Genomic DNA, 12,737 nt, shown 5'->3' with positions numbered 1-12,737 from the left:
TAAACAAACAGTATTTAATGCTGGGAGTTGTTGACTTACTTTATTCAAATATATCGAGTAACAGTCCACCTCAATTAAGTAAATTTATAGAAATTAAGTAAACAGTTCATTACTTATATGCTTATTATTATGGTTGTAAAGACTGAAAGTACAAATTGTCTTTTGGATCAAGGTGTTTTTAATTGATATGATATTTTTAACGGAAAATATTTGGATGACAAATGTATATATTCGTTATACATTATCAAAGATGTCACCTGTTCTGTTTCTGTTGGTATCTAAACACGTTGTAAAATACTCTCAATCCGCAGTTATAATGAATAATAGGTGTTCTGATTGTGAATTCATATAAGGAAGTTTTCCTTATAAAATTATACAATATACAATATGCTTAACATTGACAGTTAAGAAGGTTTAAACCTACAGGGTACAGGCGATTGTCTTATCAATTAAAATTGCAACGAACACTTAATTATACTCCCACCACATACTGTGGAGGAAGCTACATGTATACAGGTCGCACTTAGTCACTGGTCATATTCATTAAAATTACGTTTTCTTGCAGTTGGAACAATGTACGTTATTTTGTTTAATGGATTACACTGATGGAAAACTAACATGTATTAGAAAGAGCATCGAAACACGAGGCTATCTGATTTGTACGAGGGGGCGTAGCCGAGTGTTTCGATGTTCTTTCTCTTTTGTATCATAGTCAAATATAAAAACACGTTCCCTGTTGTCACAATATGTAACCCCAGAAAAAGTAACCAATGAACGAGCATCTGAATATGATATTTCTATCGCTTTCCCTTCCTCTGACGTCACAATAAGTAAACCCCAGCAAAATAAGCCAATCAATGGGCATGCTCTGGAATGCTGGTAACTAATACCTGCACTTCAGTTAACGCATGTATACGATTTAACTCTGACACATTTTCAACAGAAAGGTCCCCAAACTATGATACAATGTCACAAATAACCTCACTGTTCTTTAAATCTCCATGATAAACCAAACCTGTAGCATTTGTTATGAAATTAAGTAGGTCGTAGGTCTTAAACCGATACATATACCAAAGTTTAAATAGAATAAGCTTGCAACAAAGAGAAAGACAAATATACAGTTTTAGAACTTAAAGAGACATACATGTAGTTCATTTGTAGAATTATCTTAATAACTTGGGTTTTGCAAGCTCTCTATTTTGTGGAAATATGTCCGTAATATTTAGATATTTGACAGACTGGAACCACATTTTATTGTGCAACCGTAAGCTTATCTATGTTACATGCACAAGAGAATGATTTAAAGTCAGTGAAGGACATTCTTCTAATTTTAGATTTTTATCAGTACATTAGTTCGTTCATCACGATCATTACAGTAAAGGTAATTGAAACGTTCCTTTCCAAAGTGAATGACAGAGAAACAACTTTTTTTCTCAAAGGAACACTTAAACTGGTATTTATAAAATCAAATGTATAAAAATGCTTTTACTAACTTTTCGCAAAAACTGTACATTACACTAGGTATCATTTGAAATATTGTGTAAGACATTTTTAGGTTGGAGCCTTACTTGAATTATATGTATTTGTTTAATTTGTTATTGGTTTAATACAAAGTTTGTGTTTTAGGTTATGCAAAGTTAAGCTTCGAGAAGTTAGCTCGAAAATCTGAAATCTAACATCAAAGTTCAATTTCTAAGTAGGTTAGAACTTGACTCTTAGGTCGTTTTTTTCCAATTAATTGTTACTAGTTTTGAGCTTGTTTTTAATTCTAAGTGAGCTCTGAGATCAATATTTGTTTTGTTAAAGTATAAAGACATCGTTAAAGCATTGAACTCAGAGCTAGCTGAGATTACTATTCATCTTAATATTATGAAAACAATGGATTGATAGTTGGCTATGATATATTATTCAATTTCTTTTTACTAAGTTCAGATGGTGCTAGCATGGAATCCAAAGCAAGCTCTACGATTGTCATCCGAAATTCCATAAACGAGCAAATATGGAACTGGCACTAAACTCAGAACTAGCTCTCGTTGACATTTAGTTGCTTTTAAAAGGGAAATATTGCCCATGCTATGAATCCAGACTTAGCTCCAAGATTTAATTTTCAACTTCATTTAAAATATCTGACTGGCATTGCAATCAGAACTGGCCATGCAACATATTTTGAATATTAATCTCAGAGTTCTGTATCTAACTGAAGCACGATGTTCGCTTTTATAAAGAAAGTATAAATTTTAGAGCCAGCCCTGAGTCCCTTGCCAGCTGGATATCCGTTCATTTATTGGATGTTGATTTTAGATATTGCTGTGATTCCGATGCTTTCAAAGCATTGACCCTATTTCAAAAATGAATTTTCGAAGTCAGACTTGCTCTTTTGTTGAGGCCAGCTTGTCATTCATTGGCTGGATATCGAACTCAAAACTTATTGTGGCACGATATTCACCCTTTTTGAATAATGAATATCGATCAAAGCTTGAGTAAAGAGTCCATTGTCATCTAGCTAGAAATTGAATTTCGATCTACAATTTCAAATCTTAGTGCTCACTTCTCGGAAATATAAAAATGGTATTTTACTCCCGACGAACCTCTTGAATTTAATCATATATACAGAGTACTATTTAACGTGCCTTGTTTGCGCAATTTTCCACAACAACAAACCTTGGTTAGAGATTTGTATTTGACCAGTTGTAGATAATAAATTAGATAGATTGAAAATATATGATTTATAACTTTTGTGTAATGAAGTTAACAATCGATAACATTACAAAATACAACAATTTGTGCAACAAACGACATATTTATCATATTCGAGCTTAAGCTTTTCTAATGATTACTTTTTATTTTCTTTGACAGAAAACTACCAGAAATATCTGAAAATGGCAAATAGACCAGAATTCTTCACTTTGATGGTATGTTATAATTATATATTGTAAACTTTTATCATTTTTTAGCTTTCTGTAATAATATTGCATGTTAAAATATCAGTACGTCTGTCTGTCCGTCCGTCTGTCCTCACGTCGCACACATAACGCTCTTATTGTAAAAGAGTGCAATGCATAAAATTATCAGTGCATTACTTTGAAGTAAATTGTACGAAAGACCGGTGGGGACATTTCAACTTCTTGATTTTCCGATAACATCTTCATGATTTCCCGATTTCAACTTCACGAATTCACGATTTCAACTTCGCGAATTCACGATTTCAACTTACGTTTTTATAATTCTGAGTAAATTGAACATACTAGTATTTATTGGTTGTTTTGTATGGCAAATTATTCTCAGTCTGCAAATAAATTTCCACTTCGGCTGATAAAATGCATACTAATGTTGAACTTATTGTACATTTCAGGTATTTTCAATTTCCATTTTATTGAAAACAGAATCTTTTGTCCTTGATACTGCAACAATCAAATGCCTTCCCAGAAGTCCCTCTTGTTCATGTGGAACATTCCAGACCTTTGAAAATAACAAAGAAATCCAGGCTAGTAATATTTACTGCGACGAGACTTCTGATGTATTTCCTGACTTCTCTGTGATATCTAAACCTGTGATAAATGGTTCCAGTTGGTATATAGGGCTCACGAAAAACAATTTTACACATATACCAGGAGGCTTATTTACCGGTCTCACACCTGTCAATCTCAATGAAACGTATCTTTATCTTGATTTGAACGAAAATCATATTTCAAAAATCGAAAACAATGCGTTTGTTGGGATGGAAAACATATATGTTGAAATGGATTTATCAGACAATAATTTATCATCAATGCCTTTAGCTTTTCTGGTTCTAAAACAACTTCGTGGAATTTCCCTACAATTTAATCCCATCAAAGTCATCGATCATATTGTTCTACAACACCTAGCCCCTACACTTACCTATTATGAAATGGGCATTGGTAACCTGTCGACATGGCCCGCAGATATCTCTTCTTTTACTCAAGTGTTTGCTGTGACATTGTTTGATGTACAGCAGTACAAATTTCCACAACGACCTTTCTACGGATCTGAAAACATGATAAAAGGAATGCATATTCATGGGTCTGACCTGGATACACTGCCGTGTGGCTTTACTGACCTTTCTGTATTGGATGTCTTAACCATACATCAATCGCCAAACCTGAATGCTACTGACCTTGTTGAAGTATGCCGAAAGAATTACACGTTGTCGTCCACCCTTCACGAAATACATCTTGTTGAAGGGGCACTTAATGAGTTTCCGGACATTCTTAAATATACACCGATGCTAAAAAGGCTTAACTTATATAGCAATAAGATTCGGTATGTGAACGAGGATTTTATTCCAATGAACAATGTATTAACAGATTTGATGCTTTCGTATAACAATCTTCAAACTATCCCAAACAGTTTTCTTCGATTTAGACATCTTCGCCACCTGATTCTAGACAACAATAACATTGCTACTGTTTTACCTGAATTGGAGCGTATTTTTCAAAATCCTTATTCTAGACTCTGTTTAAGAGACAATCCTATCAATGCAACAGCCCTTACAGTGAAATGTTCGTTATCACGAGATTCCTGGGCACGTAACTGATTGACCACGTTGATTTTGACTTACATTTTCCAATGCATTCCTTATCGACAATCCGCTTGAAAATAAAGATTTTTTAAAACGTGCATTTATCTTTAATTAATTTTTTAAACTTATATCTTTATATTTTTTTAAAACTTATTATTTTAGAGTTTCCTGAAATTGGCCATTCTTTTATTGTTTTTGAAATATATTTGATTCATACTTAGGCAAAACAGCAAATAGGATAAATTCGTCATGTGTATCTTGAGAGTATGACATTGACCTTCAAGGTCAAATGATTGAAATGTGATATTATCGGCTAGAAATTTGTTACAAATAATAAATTTTATTGATAAGACAACAAATAAGACAAGACCTTCATATGCAGAAATTTAAAGTTTGTTTTTAAGATTTTAAGGACATTGAGTGTCAAAGTCATATATATAGTTTATTAAGTTCTATAGAATTGTTTTTTATTGAAGGATTTGTCCTTTTTTATTTGGACATAACAACATGTTTAACAGATCTGTCATATATTACCTGAGTAAATATTACAATGACCCCTGAATGACCTTGTCTTTCTATGTCTGTCTTATTTTCCAAACACGATTCATACATTTTTGAATATCAGGATTTTGTTTTGTCAACTGATGGCAAAAGGTATACAATTTCGGTTCCAGTAGGTTAAATATTAAAATTTATTGAGCAACCACTAACTTTTACCTGTTTTAATCCTATATTGTTGTTTTAAATCAATGCATTTTGAAAGACTGCGCCCCAGTTATTTTCAGTATTTTGTATTTGTGTTATTTTATAATAATTGTTCAACTGATATTACCTGTCTGTAAGATACAAATTAGATGCATATAATAGTTAAGAATATGAGCTTTGGTTCGTTTTCTTTTTGGTTGGTGGCTGCTCTTGTTTGAATGCCAGTCCTTTTTTTTTATAGAATTTGATGAAAAAAATGTCATTCTTTTGAGGGCATGATGTCGATAACAAAGTATGTCTGGAATTTATTATCGTCATTGTACAAGAATTTGGAAGGTATTCAGAGGTTGATATGAAAGTTGAACTCATGATGGGTGAATATTGTAATCATATGATTGATGGATTAAAGACAGTTAAAGAATACAGTAAAATGAAAACCAAAAACATTAAAATGTTTAATAAATTGGAAGGGCTGTTTGCTTGCCATCCATCTTGACAAGTAGATTACCCGTATCTCTTAAGTTTTGTTAAATAAATATGTTTTCTGAACGAGTTAATTACGGGGGTATAGCAGTGGCTGGGGCGACATCGAGGAATGTTTTTGCTGAAAAATGTCGAGACCGTCAGGCCGAGATGATTTTTAAAGAAACATCCCATATATTATAACTGTTTTATCGCAATTTCATTATTTATTTGTAATAGAAATCAGTAAAAATACTATATGCATTTCCCTCTCTTGTACCTCTTTCACTTTTGTGAACCGTAACTCTGCCTTGCCTAATTTTGGAGTTATTGACCTTCATTCATTTTTACACTGCGATCTTTGTCTAGTACATAATTCTTAAACTATAAGCGGTATTAACAAGAAACTTTTTTAGCTAGATATATCTCATTGCGTAAATGTGCAATGTAAAAGAACCGTAACTTTGCCTTGTCAAAATTTAGAGTTATTGCCCTTTTTCATTTTTACACTTTGAACTTTGTCAGGGACATAACTCTGAAACAATAAGAAGTATCGACAAGACACTTTTTAGGTAGATTGATCTCATTGAGAAGTTGTGCTTTACAAAAGAAACTCTTCCTTGCCTAATTTTGGAGTTATTTCCCTTTGTTTTATACTGTGAACTTTGTCCGGGTACAGACCACCCTGTCTCATGGTCTGCAAGTTCCTACATGTATGGCCAGTTGGGACTGTTTAATGCCACCGATCAGAATTCCATATAGTTTTTTGACAATCCATAAATATTTTTACAATCCAATAAAGGAAAATGTCTGTCATATTATCCATGTGGCATTTTAATAATCTGAATTAAAACCCTTTCATGCAAAAATAAACTCACAGGTGAGGAGTTAATTAAGGGTTTCTCCCCCTCATACAAAAAAGGTCAAATTAAGAAGTTGTACTGTTACAATGTTATAAAGTCATATATATCGACAATAATTAAATATTTAACAATATTGACTGAAAACATTATAAATCATTAATATATGCAGCAATATATTTTTAATATCACAACTAGGGTGAGACAAAAATGCAGCCTGACTAAAACTCAAACCAGAGACCCTTAAAATACATGTACCATACCTCAGCACTACCAAAAAACCAAGAACCCTTTGAATACCATACCGCAGGTCTACAGCTCATCTATGCATTGATATAACCCACACTATATTGAAATTTGCCCTTTATATTGGAACACTTAAGTTCCAAAGTGAGATATAAGGTTTCTTAATTATATATCTTCTACCCTTATTATTAAACAATTTATACGGTGACGTACCTACCATATTGAATTCTTTCAACAATTCATTTCATGATTATCAGAGAATACTTCTCATAAGCTAGATATCACATTTTGCACAGGGTAAGAAAAATGTGCCATTTGACCGGAATCAAACCTGGGATCCTCAGAGTATCATACATGTGGACAGGCTGTACTGTCTGAGCTATCTAGCTGGCATGTCATTAATCGATTACTTATCACATGCATGGGCATAGAAATCAAAGAAACATTCATTGATAATGATCCATTATTAAAAGTAAATCATATCAGAAGAATACCTTGAAAATGATATCATTTAATCATTTGATAAATTTTGATCCATAATTATCACCATTACATTCTAAGTGGCCTTATCAAACTGAGCCTGCAGCATTTTATAAAAACAAACAAAACCTTTAATTGAGATCTTTTAACATTCAAGATTCAAAATAATTTTTGGTAACGTAAACATGATGCTCCTTGCTACACAACACATATACAATGATACAATAAAGCGTGTCAACATGACACAATTTTATAACAGAAAATATGATACATATTGCCAAACAAGAAAGAAAATGGAAGCTAGAAAACAAGGGGGTTGAACTAATTGAGAAATTGTATATTTTATTAAATCACTGCCAAAATAAGTCAAATGTTTGTAATTTTGCTGTTCATGGCAATTTCTTTTGGGGTTCAGTTTGTTTCTTCATTTTAAGGGATGTAACTCATGTTTACTAAATTGCTTGTTCTTATATGTCTATCTTAGTCATTACAGACTATTCTAGTTGTATACAAGAAAAGCATTGTTGCAAAGCATCAAAGGGCGACGCCAAAAGAATTTGATCCAGATTTGCACCTAAATACTTAACAAAAGATGTGTACTTTATAGCAGTACCATTACATGTGACCTGGAGGCTAGGGCCAGTTTAAGTTGAAACTTAAACCAAAAAAGAATAGACTCTGTCTTGCCAAGATGCCAAGACAATTTATGGTCAATAAAGCAATCTTATAAGACTCATGCTATAAGAAAGAATTTCTTCAGATACAAGGATTCCTGAGTCATCAGCATATAATCACAGGCACGAGTATCGGACCTGGGAAAAAAAATGACCAGATGACCAGATTGATAAAAAAACTGTGTTTATAAAAACCAGAAAAAAAATGTAAATAATGATCCCCTTTAAAAATATACTATCAACTTGAAGTATATTTTTAAAGGGGGTCATTATTTACATTTTATTTTGGTTGTTGACACTTTTAAGATGAACACAGGTTTTTTTATCAATCTGGCCATATTTTTTCTTCCCAGGTCTGATACTCGTGCCTGTGCATTATAATAAAAGCTTATTGCTTAGGGTTGAAGACATGTCATTGACATATATTAGACAAAAAAGAGGACCTTAAATGAACATCAGGGGGACACCATAGGTACTCAGAGCAGTAGTAGAATGAGTACCAGCCACATCCACCAGCTGCGGTCTATCAGAGATAAGACTTAAACCATGTAAGAATGTCATTATATATGGCAGATGCTCGAAGTTTCATGAAGAAGAAGAAGAAAAACAACTTCTTCATGTGCAGTATAGTGTGTTCAACTGTATCAAATGCCTTTTGTAGATCTAAAAGTATCATGCAATACTGCCTTTGTCCATTTCAAATAATGCAATCTGTTAAATGAATCAAACATGTGTCAATTGAAAAACCACTTCTAAACCCTGACTGAAACTGCCTGACCATGACTTGAACCCATGACTTTCAGAAGACCAACTGAGCTATCCGGCCGGCTACACATTTTCTCTTTAATAATGAAACAGTTCTAAACCACAACATATTTCCCCACTATATCGATTTGTGTCCGTGAATTTCTTATGTTACAGAGCATAGGAAATTGAACTCATGCTTATATGCAGTCACAGATTGAGAAAAACTTTGAGCTTGACCAGAACTCAAACCTGTGACCAACATAAGAAATTTTATGAAGGCTGATATGTATTTTGCATCAAGGGCACCGGGCAAAAAACATGAAAATGCAACAAACAAACCACTTTGTGGTAGATTGTATTTTCATGTTTTCATCTGGCGCCCGGTTACTTTTTGTACTATGTTGGTTTTCATGTGGCACAAATTACCCACTATAAATTTAGTGCACAAATTTATTCAAGGGCAAGTAACAATCTACTCTATGTACAGTCTGTTGTCGGGTTGACTCAGGAGACCTGGAGGTTGAGACCGGTGTCACTTCATTACAAATAGATAAGACAGAAGCTGTCCTTTTCAAACTATGCACATGTTAGACAAAAAATAGAATAACTATTCAGAATATGATTTTTTGAGACTTTATTAATTATATTGCTTGATCCAAGTTTAAGGACATTTTCAATCAATACATGTTTTTATCATTTATAACTTTAAATGAAAGTCTCATCCCTTTAATAATAATGACATAACTGTATCTCTTTAAATGCAGAAAAATTATAAGTCTCAACATATCAATATACTACAGTCTAAGATATACATGTATGCACATAACATTAATAATTCCCAGTTTATATTAAATAAATATGAAATCCTAACATTAACATTAACATGCTTTTGATGACCTTACAACTGGTGAATTATATACAACAAAAATAGTATTATAAGTAATACCTAAGATAGACAGAAAACAACAAATAATTAAGTAAACATGAGTTACTTCCCTTAAAATTGAGAAAACCTGAAACCCAAAAGAACACCCTAAACAGCAAAATTATGAAATGCTGCATGCTCAGTTTTATTAAGCCATGCAAATTAATGGTAAAGTATTCATAAAAAAATAGATGGCCATGTGACAGCAGTAATTGCAGAAAATCGGATAGCTTTCAACATCCGGATACTGGTACACTTTTGTAAAAAACAACCATTCTGCGCGCAACAGATAAATGTAATAAGGATAAAATCAATAGGATAATCGTTTACAACAGTTCCATTACCTATCCTTATTACTCAATTGCAGGTGAACTTTCTTCTTGTAGGAAAATTTTGAAAATGTATAAATGAATGAATGAACTGATACGGCCTCAATCTAGACCACAACGATATTCGAAATCCGGGTTTTAGTATTGTCAATAAAACTAAGGGACAAGCTGTTAAACTTAACCTGCAATTTCGTGAAAATAATATCACAATGCACATGCTTTTTACATAAAGTTATTAAATACAAATATAACAACACATTTGTTTTACTTGATTTTTACGAATCAAAATAAAACTAATTAACACAACATGGAATTAACTGCTAATAATAACAGCTCCTTCCATAGGCAAAAATAAAAAGCATTCCATAATAGACGACGCCGCTCACCGGCGTCGCCAATAAACATACAAATATATCTTTTATATTAATAAATTGAATAATATGAGATGAAAAATTTACTAGTTGAAGTTTATCAAATAGACAGAGGTCCAGAAATGCTGTATATATGGATAGAATATCACTTTTATCTGGCTTTATATACCTTAAACTTGGTTTAATTAAGTCGTTGCGGCTAGGAATTTTATATTTATTCATTTAAACCTGAGTTGTCAGTTAAGATTTCATCATAATGATCTTCAGGATTCTAAATAAATTAACATTTGTGGTTTCAGGGGAAATAACAAATGTAAAATACTATTTGTGCTAAATCAAATCAATGATGCTTTAAAACTGATCATGTTCTACACCAATCTAAATATTTAATTGAAAATAAATCAAATGCACCTGCAGGTGAAGAGAGTCATCTTTCACTTTTCATTGGGGCTATCCCAGGTCAACCCTTTTAATATTAATGGCTTTAATTTGACTGCCCATGCAATTATAAGCTCATACCCAGTCTCAGCTTGCTAATAATTTTATCTGTATTTATAGACTTATGACTGAGTGATGTGACTATAAATTAACACTCCCTATATATGTCATTACTGGTCCTTAAATTAAGGGAAGAGAATGTGTCAAATGAATTCATATTTTGATTAATTCTAATATGTGTCTATACTTTGTAAATATTTTTAATGGATGCACACCAGTCTAAATCAGGTCTCAGGAAGAGCCAACCCGCAAGGCGACAATACCAAAAGATTTGCTGGGTGCCTGGCGAAAACACGGAAGTATGACAAAGTGTTAAATTTGTTTTTACGTTTTTGTGTTTTTGCCTTGCGAAACAAAGAAATGCTATGGCAAAAATCTGCCACCATAATATTTTCTTATCTGTCCAAAGATATGCATATAGTACATGTTTATGCATAAGTACAGTTTTCATTTTTAAAATGACCTGGTATAAAAAGTTTACTATTAATGAATGTCTTGGCCCTTTTAAGTATAATACTAGCTATAATTATAATAAAATACTTTGGTACATTGAGGGTCATAATCCTGGGTTCAAGTCATGATCAGACAACACATTTTTCTCAACCTTTGGCTGCATGTAGCCGAGAGTTTAATTCAATTTCTCTGTAACCCTGAGGACGAATTTCAATGTAGCGGAGAAGTATATGTTGTAATTAAACAGGCCTGTTCACTATTTAGATGAGATAATCATGTGTAACCGGCCTGTAATCCGAGTGTCAATTAGGTGTTCGAGTCCATTACATGCTGAAACATTTCAATATTAATCTGTTAATTAGAATAGAATTGGACGTGACAGTCTGCATATATGCAGACTAGTATTATTCTCTGGAAATCCTTATATCATAAAATCAGTATTACTTTAAGGGTACTTTTATAATTAGAAATAATACAACACTATTCAGAATTTGAAAACACTTAATGCAGGTATAATCCGGAAAATGTTCACCCTGTGTAGACTCGTATTTTTCTGTTCAACAATCAAGCAAAAATGTAGATCTCTTATTTTTACTTTTATTGTATAGTCAATACATAAATCAATATAAACAGATAAAACATTTTCTGTACATAAATGTATTAAATTGTTTCTTAATACCTGGTCATACTGATTTACAGTAAGTTACAATCAAAGCCGTGATACGCACAAATATTTCTGTTACGGAGCTCCATATATATAAGCATTTTGGTAGCTTTGTATGTATTTGTGACTCTCCGAATGGAGGTGAAAAAGTTAAAAATCAAGTTGTGACAGTTGGCGCCAAACAAGTAAGAAATTTTGGATAAATATTACGAAAAATCTAAACGTATGACAGACATTTTTTTGGTCATTTTTGTTGCGATTTTAGCTGGGTGGTGGTAAATATAAATTGCTCTCAGTCATTTTTTAAAGAGCAATGCATACAAACTATTATTTTATTCGATGTATGTCACGCCCGGCAAACTGTCGCTCCACTTCAAAATTGTGGTGTACGGTAAAACGAGCGAACGGCATTTCCGAGATAGAGCGGAAGGCCGATTTAAACGCCTAATTGTAAGTATTGTTTATGTTTTTGTCTTGTTATTCATTTAAGTTGTATTTTTTCGAAAAACGGAAAATGTGGTTCCGTGTAAGATTGATTTAGGCTTCCAATTATCTAAGCTGTTACAAAAAGAAAATTATATTAAGCCCGGGAGAACTTTTCTCCCTGACGAAGCGAACGATGATTTGTAGAATATTGAACTTCCCAACCATAGAAATGCCATACCTTTCGGATTTCTTGAAAAAGTGTATTAGTAAATTATCGACCCGTTATAAGAACTTGTCCTTCGTGCAAAATAAATTACTCCTGAAGGATTTCTTAAATTTGTAAACCGATATTTTTCG

At 32.7% G+C, this 12,737-nt stretch overlaps 2 protein-coding genes across 7 annotated transcripts in view; both read left to right on the top strand.

Moving 5' to 3' along the window:
* Window positions 1–2,912, top strand: part of LOC132726265 (filamin A-interacting protein 1-like) — a 70,855-nt gene extending 67,943 nt beyond the window's left edge. For all 6 annotated transcript variants that reach the window (XM_060711552.1, XM_060711554.1, XM_060711555.1 and 3 more), the window contains exon 14: window positions 2,857–2,912. The gene's annotated coding sequence lies outside the window, so the exon portion shown is untranslated. The remainder of the gene's footprint in view (window positions 1–2,856) is intronic.
* LOC132726268 (leucine-rich repeat transmembrane neuronal protein 3-like) lies at window positions 2,880–4,555 on the top strand. Its single transcript, XM_060711559.1, has 2 exons — window positions 2,880–2,912; window positions 3,353–4,555. The coding sequence occupies exons 1-2, from the start codon at window positions 2,880–2,882 to the stop codon at window positions 4,553–4,555; spliced, it is 1,236 nt and encodes a 411-aa protein (XP_060567542.1).
* The last annotated feature ends 8,182 nt before the right edge of the window (window positions 4,556–12,737 follow it).

The sequence above is a fragment of the Ruditapes philippinarum genome, unplaced genomic scaffold (genome assembly GCF_026571515.1).
Source record: "Ruditapes philippinarum isolate M1 unplaced genomic scaffold, ASM2657151v2 ctg4298_1_1_1_1, whole genome shotgun sequence".
In the NCBI taxonomy this organism is placed as follows: Eukaryota; Metazoa; Mollusca; class Bivalvia; order Venerida; family Veneridae; genus Ruditapes; species Ruditapes philippinarum.
This window is presented reverse-complemented; position numbering and strand designations above follow the sequence as displayed.

Coding starts and splice junctions, on each gene's coding strand:
- LOC132726268 (XM_060711559.1), top strand. CDS start 2,880: ATGGCAAATAGACCAGAATTCTTCACTTTGATG. Junction 2,913..3,352: donor CAGAATTCTTCACTTTGATG/GTATGTTATAAT, acceptor TGTACATTTCAG/GTATTTTCAATTTCCATTTT.